At 40.0% G+C, this 13176-nt stretch overlaps 1 protein-coding gene across 1 annotated transcript; it reads left to right on the forward strand.

The window, feature by feature from the left end:
• Positions 1 to 5550: 5550 nt before the first annotated feature.
• On the forward strand, positions 5551 to 6576 carry LOC122745380 (vomeronasal type-1 receptor 4-like). The gene has a single exon (XM_043990636.1). It carries the CDS (start codon positions 5551 to 5553, stop codon positions 6574 to 6576), a length of 1026 nt encoding a protein of 341 aa, XP_043846571.1.
• The last annotated feature ends 6600 nt before the right edge of the window (positions 6577 to 13176 follow it).

Raw genomic sequence — 13176 nt, forward strand, 5'->3', positions numbered from 1 at the left:
GGAAGTCTATTTCTGTCCCAAGTGAAGGGAAAACTAGCTAGGGTTTACTTATAAATTAGAAGCTTTAGCACCAAGTTTGGCATTAAGCATTCATTAGTCAAAAAAGAGAACACCTGGATCAGAAAACCAGGAAAAGACCCATGTAACCTAGCATCCTCAACTTCACCCACCACCCACAAGTTTGAGCACCAAACTGAGAGAGGAAGCAGCGCTTCCTGCCTCCCCTGGAAGAGGCAGTCCTTGCACACTGCTTCAAGCTGATTGGTTAGCATCACCCAAATCCATTGGTTCACTGGACTTGAGGGTGGTCTCATATTGAATTCAAAGTCCTCAGCTTCTGAAAACAATACCCACTTGAAGTCCTGGCAGGTGCGGTTTTGATTGTAACATCAATTGCAACATCAATCACTCAGTCAGTCTCACTTAATCCAATCAAGCTAAATCAATCTCCTCTGGTTGGGGACTTTGGGCATTGAAAAAAATCCCATTATTGCTTACAAGGGGAAGAGATTCAAGTGTAGAAAAGAGTTTGCAATTGGGTTGAGATAATTAAAGGGAATAGAGCAGAAAACCTAGCATGGCAACCTGGCAAAGAGGGAATGATGGAGAGGTTGTAGGTCATAGTGAGGAAAATGAACGGGGCTAAAAGTTGTAAAGATAAAGAAAGCAGAAATTAAAAGAGATTTTGATCAAATAAAAGAAATTTGGAATTTATGAATGTGGAAGGAGAAAACCCTATCATAAATGATGACAAAAACAAAGCGGTGACCATCTTTGTGTATACATAATATAGAAAGGAGGAGCATATGAGAACTGAGGAGACTGAATAATTAAAAAGTTAAAATATTTGATGAAGCATCAATATGTATGTTCATGTCCCTTTTATGAGGGCATAACATGGGATGGAACAAAAGAATGTAAACCAATTATGAAAGTCATTGAGGAAGGAAGACAAATCTTCTGGGGCTCAATCAATAATGGTCACCAGAAACTGCTTTTGGAGATTCATTTGAATAAAACTAACCTCATCAGAGCAGAAGATGCAGAACAACAATGGGAGAGGTAGAATCTGGAAGTGGCAACAGGCAGTGAGATGTATTTGGACTGCAATGAGTTGCAAGCTATAAATGAAAGTGAAATGGGTATTAGAAAAACTAGCCAGGAATGCAAAATCTTCAGCAGGAAACAGGTCTCAGGGAGAGGCAGAAGACAGAATGAGTGATGAAGTAAAGTTTAAGATGAAAGGAAGTTTGTTAATGGTGGGACAGGAGTTCCAGAGAGCACAGTAGAAGCAGGTAAATATGCAGTGACATATCGATGGGGGAAGGGAGGACAAAAAAGAGAATATAGTGGTGGTGGGAGGAAATTGGGTTTGTACATCAGCAGTTGGGCATTCAGAAGCACAGGTTTTGTCAGAGGAATATGCTAACCAAAGAGCAATGAGTCCAGAATATTAGTAGAAAGAGATTGATGAAAGTCCACACTAAAGTGGTTAGACTCTTAAAGATCCTTACTTAAGTTTCAGTCTAATAGCGGGTGGTAAAGTTGTGTGTTGAATGGCACAAATCAGACAAGAGCTGGCAAAGCTGTAGCCTGGGGGAGTCACGTTAGGAAGTGGAGATGGTGGAAAGGTGGAGACAGCCAAAGATACAAGACACAGATAGATTGCAAGCTTCTAGGGTTCACTAACAAAGCCCTAGGTCAGAGAAATCAGAAGCCAGAAGAAGAAAAGAGAATGAGGCAGGTAGCATGGATTGGAGCTGGTGTAGGGAACAGGTAAGGAGAAAGGGAAAAGGGAACAAGCACAACAACCCTGTCCGGTGGGTGCTGGGCTTAAGTAGCTCCAGAGGAATCAGTAGATGAGGGCTCAAGGCAAAACAGAGAGGCAAGGGTAGGATTCATCCCAGAACAAGGTGACATCCTGTGCTAAAGCTCAGAGGTAGCAGATAGGATGCTAAGGTCATGGAAGAGCAAAGCAACCAGTCTGGTTAGAATATAGAATCTGTGAAAAACAGTAAGAAGCCTGGGAAGGCAGGATGGAGGCAGATGGTTATAGGCGTTCAATGCCAAGATGAAAAGTATGCACTTTATCCAAAGGCAACAGGGAGCCGATGAAAGTTATTTGTCAGAAAGATTATGTGATCAGGCCCTTATTTAAGATTATTCTGAGAACATTTGAGAACAAGTTGGAGAGAGTAGAATTGTATTGTCCACTGAGGATAAGGCTGCAGTGCTCTAGGCTAGAGGTGAGGGTGTTTAAATTATACAAGGGCTATGAAATTGATTACAAAGGATATTGTGGACTTCAAGAAGACTTCAGAATTCTTTCTGTCAATGAATTGTACAAGCATTTGCTATGGGCCTTCTTCGGGCAAAGTACTTAGACTACACAAAGAAAAAGAGAGGCCCCTTGCTTTATAAACTTGCAGTCTGAGATATAGGCATATTCCTTTCACATAGGAATATACCAGGTGGCTTCCAAGGTCCTTTCCAACTCTCATGTTGGATGATTGTGCTACATGGAACCTAAGTTACGAAAGGAGATGTGCACGGAAGAAAAGGACTGAGTAGTTCCTCTTTCCTCCTCACTGATCCAACCATAGTGGGAGATGTGGGGTCCAGTTCATTTTAGGAAAGACATTAAAATCAGGTGGTCACCCCAGAATATTGAGCAGGATAGTGATAAAACAAGAACGGTCTAGGTAGTGAATATAACACTGATGTAATTTCATGGAAAATGGGGGGTTTGGCCCAGAAATAGTTGACATGATAAAGATAATTAAAAACAATTCATTTTTCTGTAGACCTTAAGAGTTCCAAAGAGCTTGATAACTTTGGTGCTAAGATAACAGAACAGTTTTCCTTTAAAATTTCTTGAAATATAATGCCAATGCTTTTTTTATCATGGCTTTTAGGTAGTAAAATAATTCTTTGGGTTATTTTAAAGGTGTTTGGAGGGCAATTCTGAGAGACTTACCTGGGTTTCTACCTCTATTTTGCCATTTGGCTCTGCCTGCTTATCTCTTTCTACTGCATTTCATAGACTTTACATTAGAACCAAACTTAACTGCACCCCATGGCAGCATCATCAGTCTGAATCTGCAAGGGCCCTCTGAGGTCCCCCAACACAGCCCCCTCATTATACAGATGAAGAAACAAGGTTACACAGGAATGGAAGAGTAGAACCATGGCTACTAAATCCAAAAGCAGTGCTCTTCCCACTGTGCCAGGGTCCTTTTATTCTTCCATTACTACCCTACCTTCCCTCATCACTATACTGATTTCTATCAAACATCTTCTGTGGCAATAGAGATCTAGCTAGCACATCTCAGAAATATGTTTCTAGTTTGTGGGTGGCATGTGTGTGTACACACATGTGCATGTTTTTCTCATTCCAAAGATAAGGTCTCCAATTAATAATAATGACATGAAAATACTTTCTCTACCGCTTCTTAAAGCAATTTTTAAAATAGATATTCTTAATACAAATTATTAACTGAATTGTCTAAGTAAACTCCAGATAAGGACATTTTCCTCTCAACATTGGTCAGTCTGGATCATTTTTGCCCTATGTACAGTCCCTGCAGATCCCAGTTACTTACTACATCTCCACTTTTTTGTCCACCTTCTATAGCAAAACATTCAGTCAGCTTGAAATGAAAATTATCTTTCTCTATACACAAAACTCATCATTAAAACACAAACAAAAAGTAAACAAAACTTTTTTTTAATAGTTAAAACACCTAAAGAAAGCAGTGTCAGTTGTCCATGGAGAAATACAAAAACAAGGAGAAATGTAAGGAGAAAAATTTCACCAAGTTCTAATAGTGCTTTAAGAGAGACACAGGAGGAGCTGGGTGGCACAGTGGATAAAGCACTGGCCCTGGATTCAGAAGGACTTGAGTTCAAATCCGGACTCAGACACTCATGTTACCTGTGTGGCCCTGGGCAAGCCACCTAACCCTCATTGTCCCGCAAAAAACAAACAAAAGATAGACACAAGTGAGTCAGTTTTCTTTTTTTTTATGGAATAAAACAAGCACTTTCATAACAGTACAATAAAAAAGACTTGTACATGAAACTGGAAATGTACTATGCATAACTTACTATTCCATTCAAATATATTACAAAAGGATGATGTAAATTTTTTTCTTCCTTCCCTCCTGATCTATCTGTATCTATTGCTATAGGTATAGATATAGAATCAGAGATAGAGATATAGACACACATTAATTTGTATGTGAATGTGTATAGGTATATTGTGTTATATATATATGTATATATATACATATAGAGATATATGTAAAAATTATTCTATACATATTTCTATTTTTCAATTCTTTATCTGGATGCAGATAGCATCTTTCTTCATATATCCTTTGTAGTTAATTTGGGTACTTACAATGGGAAAAATAACATTCACTCAAAGTCATTCTTAAAACAATATGGCTGTTACTATATATAATGTTCTCTTGGTTCTTCTTACTTTGCTGTTCATTATGTCATGCAAGTCTATCCATGCTTTTCTAAAATCAACAAACTCATCATTTCTCATAGCATAATAGTATTCCATCACAATCATATACTACAAATTTTTCAGCCATTCCCCAAATGAAGGGCATCCCTAGAACTTCCAGTTTTTACTGTCAATAAGAGAACTGCTATAAACATTTTAAAACATATGGGGTATTTTCCTTTTTCCCTAATCATCAATCATGGTCTTTGGAAATGGACCAAGTAGGGGCTGAAGAGTAGTTTTGAAATGGATAATTGAACTGAGATGTAAAAAATGATCCCCAGAGTCCCCATACAACCAGCAAAACTTCCAAGTCTGGCCTGTAATGGATTGCTTTGCAATTGGGAAATGTTTAACAAAATGAATAAAAATACAATACAATATAGATATTGCTGATTTATGGTATCTGACATCAATATGCAATCTGGAGGGATCCACTTCTATTCAATTTAATGTCACTGGATTAGAAGACAAAAAAGATCTCTTATTACTAGGATTTCATAATCCCCAAATAAAGAACATGTGGTAAAATGAGCATCTTTATAGCCCTTACTATGAGACTGACTCATAGCTCTTTTCCCTTTTCTTCTTATTCCCTTCATACAACAGGACTACGCAAAGATCATTGGCATATGTATTGGACTGACTTAGGCCTACACTCTCAAGATGAATTGCATGATGGGAACTACATGTCTATTTTTACCTTAAACAGAGACTACTACCTTAAATAGTTACAAATGGAAAAATTCCAGTCCTGTAAGAAATCCTGTCTCCATAACTGAACTCAACTCTACCTCCTACTCTCCATATTGACCTGAGTTAGAGGAATTGATGAATAAGAATGTGAGCAAGAACAAGGCTGTGTAACTTTCTTAAAATAGTAATGTCCATCAACATAGGTATAAGAATGAGACAGAAGTAGTGCTTTGAACCTCTCCTATGAAATGGAATTTTAAAGGTGCAATAGTCACACAGTTTTCCGGTGTTCTCTCTGATTGTTTTCTACCTAAAATTTTCTCTTTAGGACACACAGAATGTTTCCACAAGACATCACTCTTGGGTTTCTTGCTGCAATCACAATAGGGACTATAGCAAACGTCCTCCTCTTTTTCTCTGATATGTTGTATGTCCCTTCTGGCCACAAGATAAGTTCTTTAACCCTTATTTTCACCCAGCTGAGCCTGGTGAACATCACTATGCTTCTTAGCAAGGGAATCCCACAATTATTCCTGGGTCTGGGGTGGAAGAATTTCCTGAATGATGTTGGATGTAAAGTTGTATTTTACCTTCGCAGACTGAGTGAGGGCCTTTCAATTTCCTTGACTTGCCTCCTGTGTATCTTCCAGGCTATCACCATCAGCCCCAGCAATTCCAAGTGGGCACAGTTCAAAGTCAGAGCCACACAACACAGCACCCCCTTTTGTTTCTTCTGCTGGATCCTCAATCTACTGATGGAAATTCCTATACTAATAATTGTAAAAGGCCCAAGAAGCAGGCGCAACATTACAACTGCATTTGAAAATTTGCATTGTACTTCAAATGAAATTAGCCGTCTTTATTTGATAATAACCACTTTCAGAAATGTTCTTTGTTTTGGACTCATGGTCTTGGCCAGTGGCTACATGGTACTTTTCCTACACAATCACCACCAGCGTGTCCAACATATTTGGAGCACCAGCCTCTCATCCAGAAGGCACCCTGAGACCAGAGCCACCCAGATCATCCTTTTACTCATGAGCACATTTGTCAGCTTTTATTCACTCACCTCCATTTTTATTCTTTTTGTCTATTATTTTGACCTAAGTTCTCCTTGGGCATTGCCTGTTGCCGTCTTCCTGTCACTATGTTATCCAACCATTAGTCCCTTTGTATTGATGCCCAGAGCTTTCTGGACCTTCTTAATTGTCTGGGCCAAAAAGGGTCCCCATTCTCACAGTGGCCTCAGCTGTAAGCATGGAGTCATCAAGAGAACTTCACTCCCTCCTATAACTCCCAGCCTGCTAAACTTTCTTGAAATTGGACATAAGACCCAAAGTTTCTTAACTAGAAAAATCAAGTAAGACCAGAATCTCATTATTATAACATCAGTGTCACAGCAAAGCTGAACAAGACTTCATGGACCCTACAGCCAAACCCAAATAAATGCAAAGAAGGATACCTCCAGCAGTAAGCAGAAGAGGTTTCATTCTGTTTCCATGTAATACCTGTTCAGATACATGAAGATAATTGTCCTTTTCCCCCTTAATCTTCTCTCTTTCAGGCTTAATATCTCCATTCTCTTCAAGTAATCCTAATGTGATCAGGAGGAAACTGACCATTCTAGTTACCTTCTTCCTGATGTTCTCCAGTCTTTCAGGAACCTAACACAGTACTTGATATATGGTTTGACCAGTACAGATGATAATCACCTTATCACATCTGCCAAGTCCTTGGCACTAAGCTTATCTTCCTGTATTCTAAGTTGGAATTATCTTTTCTAAGTACCACATCATGCTCATTTTGAGCTTTTAAGCAAGGAAAAACTCCAGCTTCTATTTGCATAAACTGCTGTCAAGCAATACAGACTTCATCTTCTCATTCTGATGTTAATTTTAGAACACATGAGAAAAATACACTTGTGTTCCTATTACATTTCACATCATTTTGTAATACTGAGGACATTCCCCATGCTTGGGCCACAGACAAATCTTCTCAAGTTCAAGATGCTGTCTGAATGAGCACCCCATCAAATCCATACTGCATGAACAATAACCCAAATCAGCCAGCCAGATGAAACACTACTTCAAATTCAGTGGCATTGTATAAGTAATGCATCGAGATGTGAAATGATAAGATTCTGCTGCTCCCCCAAGCACAAATGTGATCATTTCGCAAAAGTTGAGATATCATCTTTCAGGGGAAAGTAGACATACTGGAAGCATGTAACCAGGAAACATGTATGAATGAAACGGTTAGTATTAGTAGAATGGGACCCACTTGTGTGAAAAGGGACCCACATGTAGTGAAAATACTGTAAGTGTGTGTGTGTGTGTGTGTGTGTGTGTGTGTGTGTGTGCATGCCTCAAATGGAGACAGATTAGGCATCTCTAGTCTCTTCTCCCACCATTCTACAAGGATGATTTTCATTACTGTCAGGAGGTCAGGGCCAGAGATCATTCTGTTCTCAGTCAGAGAGGGAGATATCAGATTGTAATTTTACCTATATGCCCTTTTGAATATTATTTACCTAGGTGATGTGATCAGGTTCCACCTAGCTTTTGATTGCTTTATCATATTGCAGGAAAGATAGCCACAAGCATTCTATCCAAATCTTGACCCCTTTCCCATCTGTTACCAGTACCACAGTGAGCACACATAGGAAATAGCAACAAAACCCATGTATCCAAATTAGAGAAAAGCCCAAATCAAAGAAGGTATATATTTAGGAGAATATGTACCAAACAATAGAGTGAAAGAGTTTTCCCACTGGGAGAAAGATAACTCAGGTCAACCAAAAGAGAAGTTCTTGGATTTCACCCAAGAGAAAACTCCCTAAAGTTAGGAACATGATTAAGACTGCCTATACCAAGTGAGCTCCCAAACTCATGACAGGATTACTCAAAAAAACATCCAAATAAGGTCATAGGAAAATGCCCGGAGCAGCAAAACTCACAGAAGAATGTGCTGAAATCATCTTCTAACCAAGAAAGGCTTGGAAGATCAGAAGGAGGGAACTGCTGTGCTGAGACAGGAGTTGAACCCAACCTCACAGTCACCCTGACACAGATCCAGTCTCAGGAAGTCCTCACCAGAGAAGGAGACCCCCACAGCCTCTGAATCAGCTGAAGCACCAGTGTCATCTGGAACTAAGCTCTCAGTCTGGTGAGTGGGCTGAGCCCTGGGCAGGGGAGAGACTACAGGGGTCTATGCTGGTGCTAAGGCAGAACTTGGATTTTACACCCCTTCTGAGAACCAGGTGGTAGGCTCGAGTAGAAGTGGCCCAGGTGGGGGAGGGGCACAGGCTCCTCAGAGCTAACAACCACAACACACGAAGCTGGTTGATTGGCAAGTTGGTCTGGGGTCATCTAGGACCAGGAAACAGGCCAGGCAAGGGAAGAACCTGATTCTCCTTAAATCATGCCACCTGGGACTTCTTAAGCTTGGGATACTGCAGCCTGGAAACAGTGCCCCACTTTAAGGAGCTAAAAGTCTAGTAAAAGAAAGGCAAGATGAGCCGACAGAGAAAGGTGAGGACCATAGAAAGTTTCTTCAGTAACAAGGAAGACCAAGGGGCACCCTCAGAGGAAGGTATCAATACCAGGGCCCCTATATCTAAAGCTTCCAAGAAAAATATGATTTGGTCTCAGGCCATAGAGGTGCTCAAAAAGGACTGTGAAGATAAAATTAGAGAGGTAGAGGAAAAAATGGAAAGAAAAATGAGGGTAATGCAGGAAAGACATGAGAAAAAAGTCAACAGCTTGAAAAGTCAAATGGAAAAGGAGGTACAAAAGCTCTCTGATGAAAATAATTGCCTAAGAATGAGGATTGAACAAATGGAAGCCAGTGACTTTATGAAAAACCAAGACACAATAAAGCAAATCCAAATGAATAAAAAAATAGAGGGCAATATGAAATATCTTCTGGGAAAAACTGCTGACATGGAAAATAGATCCAAGAGAGATAATTTGAAAATTATTGGTCTACTGATTGTAGTGGAATGGACTTCTGCTACAGGAAATGACAAACAGGATGATCACCAAAAAACCTTGAAAGACTAATGAACATCGATGTATAGTGAAGTGAGCAGAGCTGAGAGGTCATTGTGCGTAGTGACACCAGTATTGCTCAATGAGTAATTGTGAATGACTTAACTACTCTCAGCAGTGCAATGATCCAAGACAATCCCAAGGAACTAATGAGGAAGCTTACTACGCACCCCTATAGAAAGAACTGATAAAAAGAACACTTGTGGACTGTACATATATAACCTGATGGCGATCTTGTGGAGGACGGAGGAAAGGGAGGGAGGGAAGGAGAAAAATTTAGAACTCTAAAAGTTATGAAAATGAATGTTGAAAACTACCCTTACATATAAATGGAAAATAAAATAAATGTTTGTTGAGAGAAAAAAAGAAAAGAAAAGAAAAAAGACTGCCTGTACCTATGGGGGCAGCTAGGTAGCACAGTGGATAGAGCACCAGTCCTGGATTCAGGAGAACATGAGTTCAAATCCAACCTCAGTCACTTGACATACTTACTAGCTATGTGACCCTGGGCAAGTCACTTAACCCCAATTGCCTCACCAAAAAAAAAAAAAAAAAAAAAAAAAGACTCCCTGCACCTCACATATCTTCCCACAAGTCATTTCCATAAGCAACTTAAAGTATAGTTGGCCTATTCCATCTTCCATCTCAAAGCTGGAGGCTGATTCAATGCTATGCTTGAAAATTTGTATTTTGACAGTTCCCATGGAAGCTCTCAGTCCCAAAGTAAGGATTGGTTGAGATCTGAAGCTCTAGCCTCTCTCATCACCTCTAATCTTAACCTCCACCAATAAGAAATAGTCCCATATTAATAGACTTTGGGACAAGGGTTACAAACACATATGGTGAATGCATAGTGAATAAATATGTGCAAGTGGACATATTATAAGAACTCATATGGACAATGTATACACATAAGAAAACCAGTGCCAAGGGTGTGTGATGATATATTAGAAAGCTATTCCATGCCCCCTGCTCCTGGGCACCATATTTCTACTAACCAATAGACATCAACTGACCTCTTATGGTTATAATATCATCTCATCTGGATGTTTCTGTTCAACAGTCCATCCCATTATCTTTGTCTCTGGATTTTTCATCACACACTTGTTCTCTGCTATCATCTGGGTTCTAGTTCTGCTAGTCCATATAATACTATGAGTTCCATTACTAAGGAGCACCCTGACAGGTGCAAGTTAATCCTCTTTTTTTGTTGTTTGTTTGTTTTTTTGTGAGGCAATGAGGGTTATGTGACTTTCCCAGGGTCACACAGCTAGTATCAAGTGTCTGAGGCTGGATTTGAGTCAGGTCCTCCTGAATCCAGAGTCAGTGCTCTAATCCACTGCACCACCTAGCTGCTCTAGTTAACCCTCTTTTAACACATAGTCAAGGCTAAAAGCTACCTCGCCTATCCTGGTATGTGGCAACAAAAGCTAAAAAAAATACTGGCTATGATAGTATGTTATTTTGTATGGCCCTGCTTGGTGATGATTTGAGATTGTGATGGACTAGGCCCAACTCAAGCTCTTCAAGTGCTTCAGGTTCAAAATAAAAACTAAATGGGATACTCATAGACCATTAAATAATTATAAAACATGTTTATTTAGCCAGGGGAGAGAAATTATATTTAACAAGTATACAATAAATCAACAGACATTTATTAAGTACCTATTATGTATGAGATAGTGCTAAGTTCTGAGAATGAAAAGAAAAAAACAGTCTTTGTTCTCAGAGAGCTTACATGAATTCATTTGGACACCTCTTCCTTACCCTTTTGTTGGATATAATGGTCTGCTGATTAGAAACCTATGGAGGGGGGCAGCTAGGTAGTGCAGTGGATAAAGCACCGGCCCTGGATTCAGGAGTACCTGAGTTCAAATCTAGCCTCAGACACTTGACACTTACTAGCTGTGTGACCCTGGGCAAGGCACCTTACCCCCATAGCCCCACAAAAAAAAAAAAAAGAAAGAAAGAAACCTATGGAGGGGCAGCTAGGTGGCCACAGTAAAAGGTTATTGTCAACTGGACTTTTTCTAGAACCAATCCCTAACCTACGTATAGCCAGAACTGCACAAATGAGGCAAGAGTGTCTGGAATTAGAAAGTTTATTTTCTAAGTGAGGAAAAAGGCTTGCAAGCAAGATGGAACTATAGACTGTAAGGGGCTAAAATTCTATCTTGTCTGTCTAAAATATCTAATGAGTGGTCACCAATAAATTAAAAGCTTTAGCAAGAGTTAGACTTTTACGCATTTATTAAGCAGAATAAGAATTTGGTGAAGAGAGAGAGAAAGGCCTAGATTCTTCTATCTATTACAGGGAGAGAGCATTCCTAGCTCCACTCTCAGCCAGAGTCCTGATGGAAGAGGGTGAGAGTGCCAGCCTCATCCTCTCTTCCTCCCACAAGCAAATGTCACTTCCTGACGCCAAAGAGCCATGTGTCTTGCCCTCAGATGCCTTCTCCTCATGGCGGAGCGCCCTGCAGTAAGTCTCCAGCAGGTGGCGTCATTCCAATCGTTACAAGACACGTGTGCCAGGGCCCCTCCCCTGATGGGGGAGGGGGCTGGGAGGGGAGAGATCTCAATACTTATACTAGTGGCTTCCCAGTGAATTGTAGCCCTAACAATGAGGGAGCAGCAAGCATAAGACAAGTTGGATTCACTACAGAATGTTCCAACTTTGTCCAGTATTTGTCTTTGACCAGAGAACACCTGGTGAATTGTGTGACTAGCCTAGAAAGTAAGATCATCCAGAGGGTGATTGCAAAGGATTTTAGTCCTGCCAAGCTCAAGGTGCAGCTTGCTTGCCAAGCCTTAGCTCTGGAAAGCAGGGAGTCTAAATTTTACTTTGTCTTTATATATACCTATTTTATATACTTATATACCCAGGGCAGCATGAAAAATTCTTGGGCTAAAAGGGGTTGTGAGGTGAAAAACTTTAAGAAGCCCTGTTCTAATTCATCCTTAAATCATTCATTATTATGAGACTCTACTTCCCAAACCTTCCTCCCTTTTTTTCTCTAAAAATTGGTCTAAGCTGGAAAATGAAACTCCAAAGATCAAATCTTTCCCAGCAGCTTCAATGATTAACAGGCACATAAAGCAGAAAGAGGATCATGGAGTACTGAGAATGGGGATGAGGTGTAAGTACCAAGGCTGATGCAGTCTTGTAAGATGATAAGGTTCTTGGAGGGGCATGATGGGGAAATCCAAAGGAATTCAGCCAAGTTTGGGTCGACAACTCAAGGCACAAGTCATTAGCATCAAAATGATGATAAAAGAAAACTCTTCTGTGCAGGAGGAAACAGTTTTGTAGTCCAGACCCAATAGGCCAACCACCAAAATGGGAGGAATCAGAAATTGAGTATCAGGGGGAATGTAAGGGGCAAAAGACAAACCACCAAAGATTTCAAGAGAAAGAAAAGTCAATTAAAAACAGAAATCAAACAAGAGAACATTTTTTTAAAAAAAGAGGATGAGGGCAGCTAGATGGCACAGTGGACAAAGCACTGGCCCTGGATTCAGGAGGACCTGAGTTCAAATCCAGCCTCAGACACTTGACACTTACTAGCTGTGTGACCCTGGGCAAGTCACTTAACCCTCATTGCCCCACCAAAAAAGAGCATAAATACTAAAATATCATAACATTATAAATATATCCAAAGAAACATGATAAGACTAAGGAAATTGAGCCAATAGCTGTTAAAACTTTGACTCTCTCAAATTCCCAAAAGAGCAGGAACCTAAATGATGTTCCAGAGTGGTTCAAAAGAGACATGAAAGCCCTAAGAAAAATAAAAATGAAAAAAATGTCAGACTATGTGGTCAACAATCAATCAATAAACATTTATGAAGCATCTACTATGGGCTAGGCACTGTGTTCTTCCACCCAAAAGGAGTAATTATCAAAACAGAAAAACT

Source organism: Dromiciops gliroides, chromosome 1 (genome assembly GCF_019393635.1).
Source record: "Dromiciops gliroides isolate mDroGli1 chromosome 1, mDroGli1.pri, whole genome shotgun sequence".
Lineage (NCBI taxonomy): Eukaryota > Metazoa > Chordata > Mammalia > Microbiotheria > Microbiotheriidae > Dromiciops > Dromiciops gliroides.

Bases quoted from the DNA above. Each gene is read 5' to 3' on its own strand.
- LOC122745380 (XM_043990636.1), top strand. From the start codon at position 5,551: ATGTTTCCACAAGACATCACTCTTGGGTTTCTTGCTGCAATCACAATA.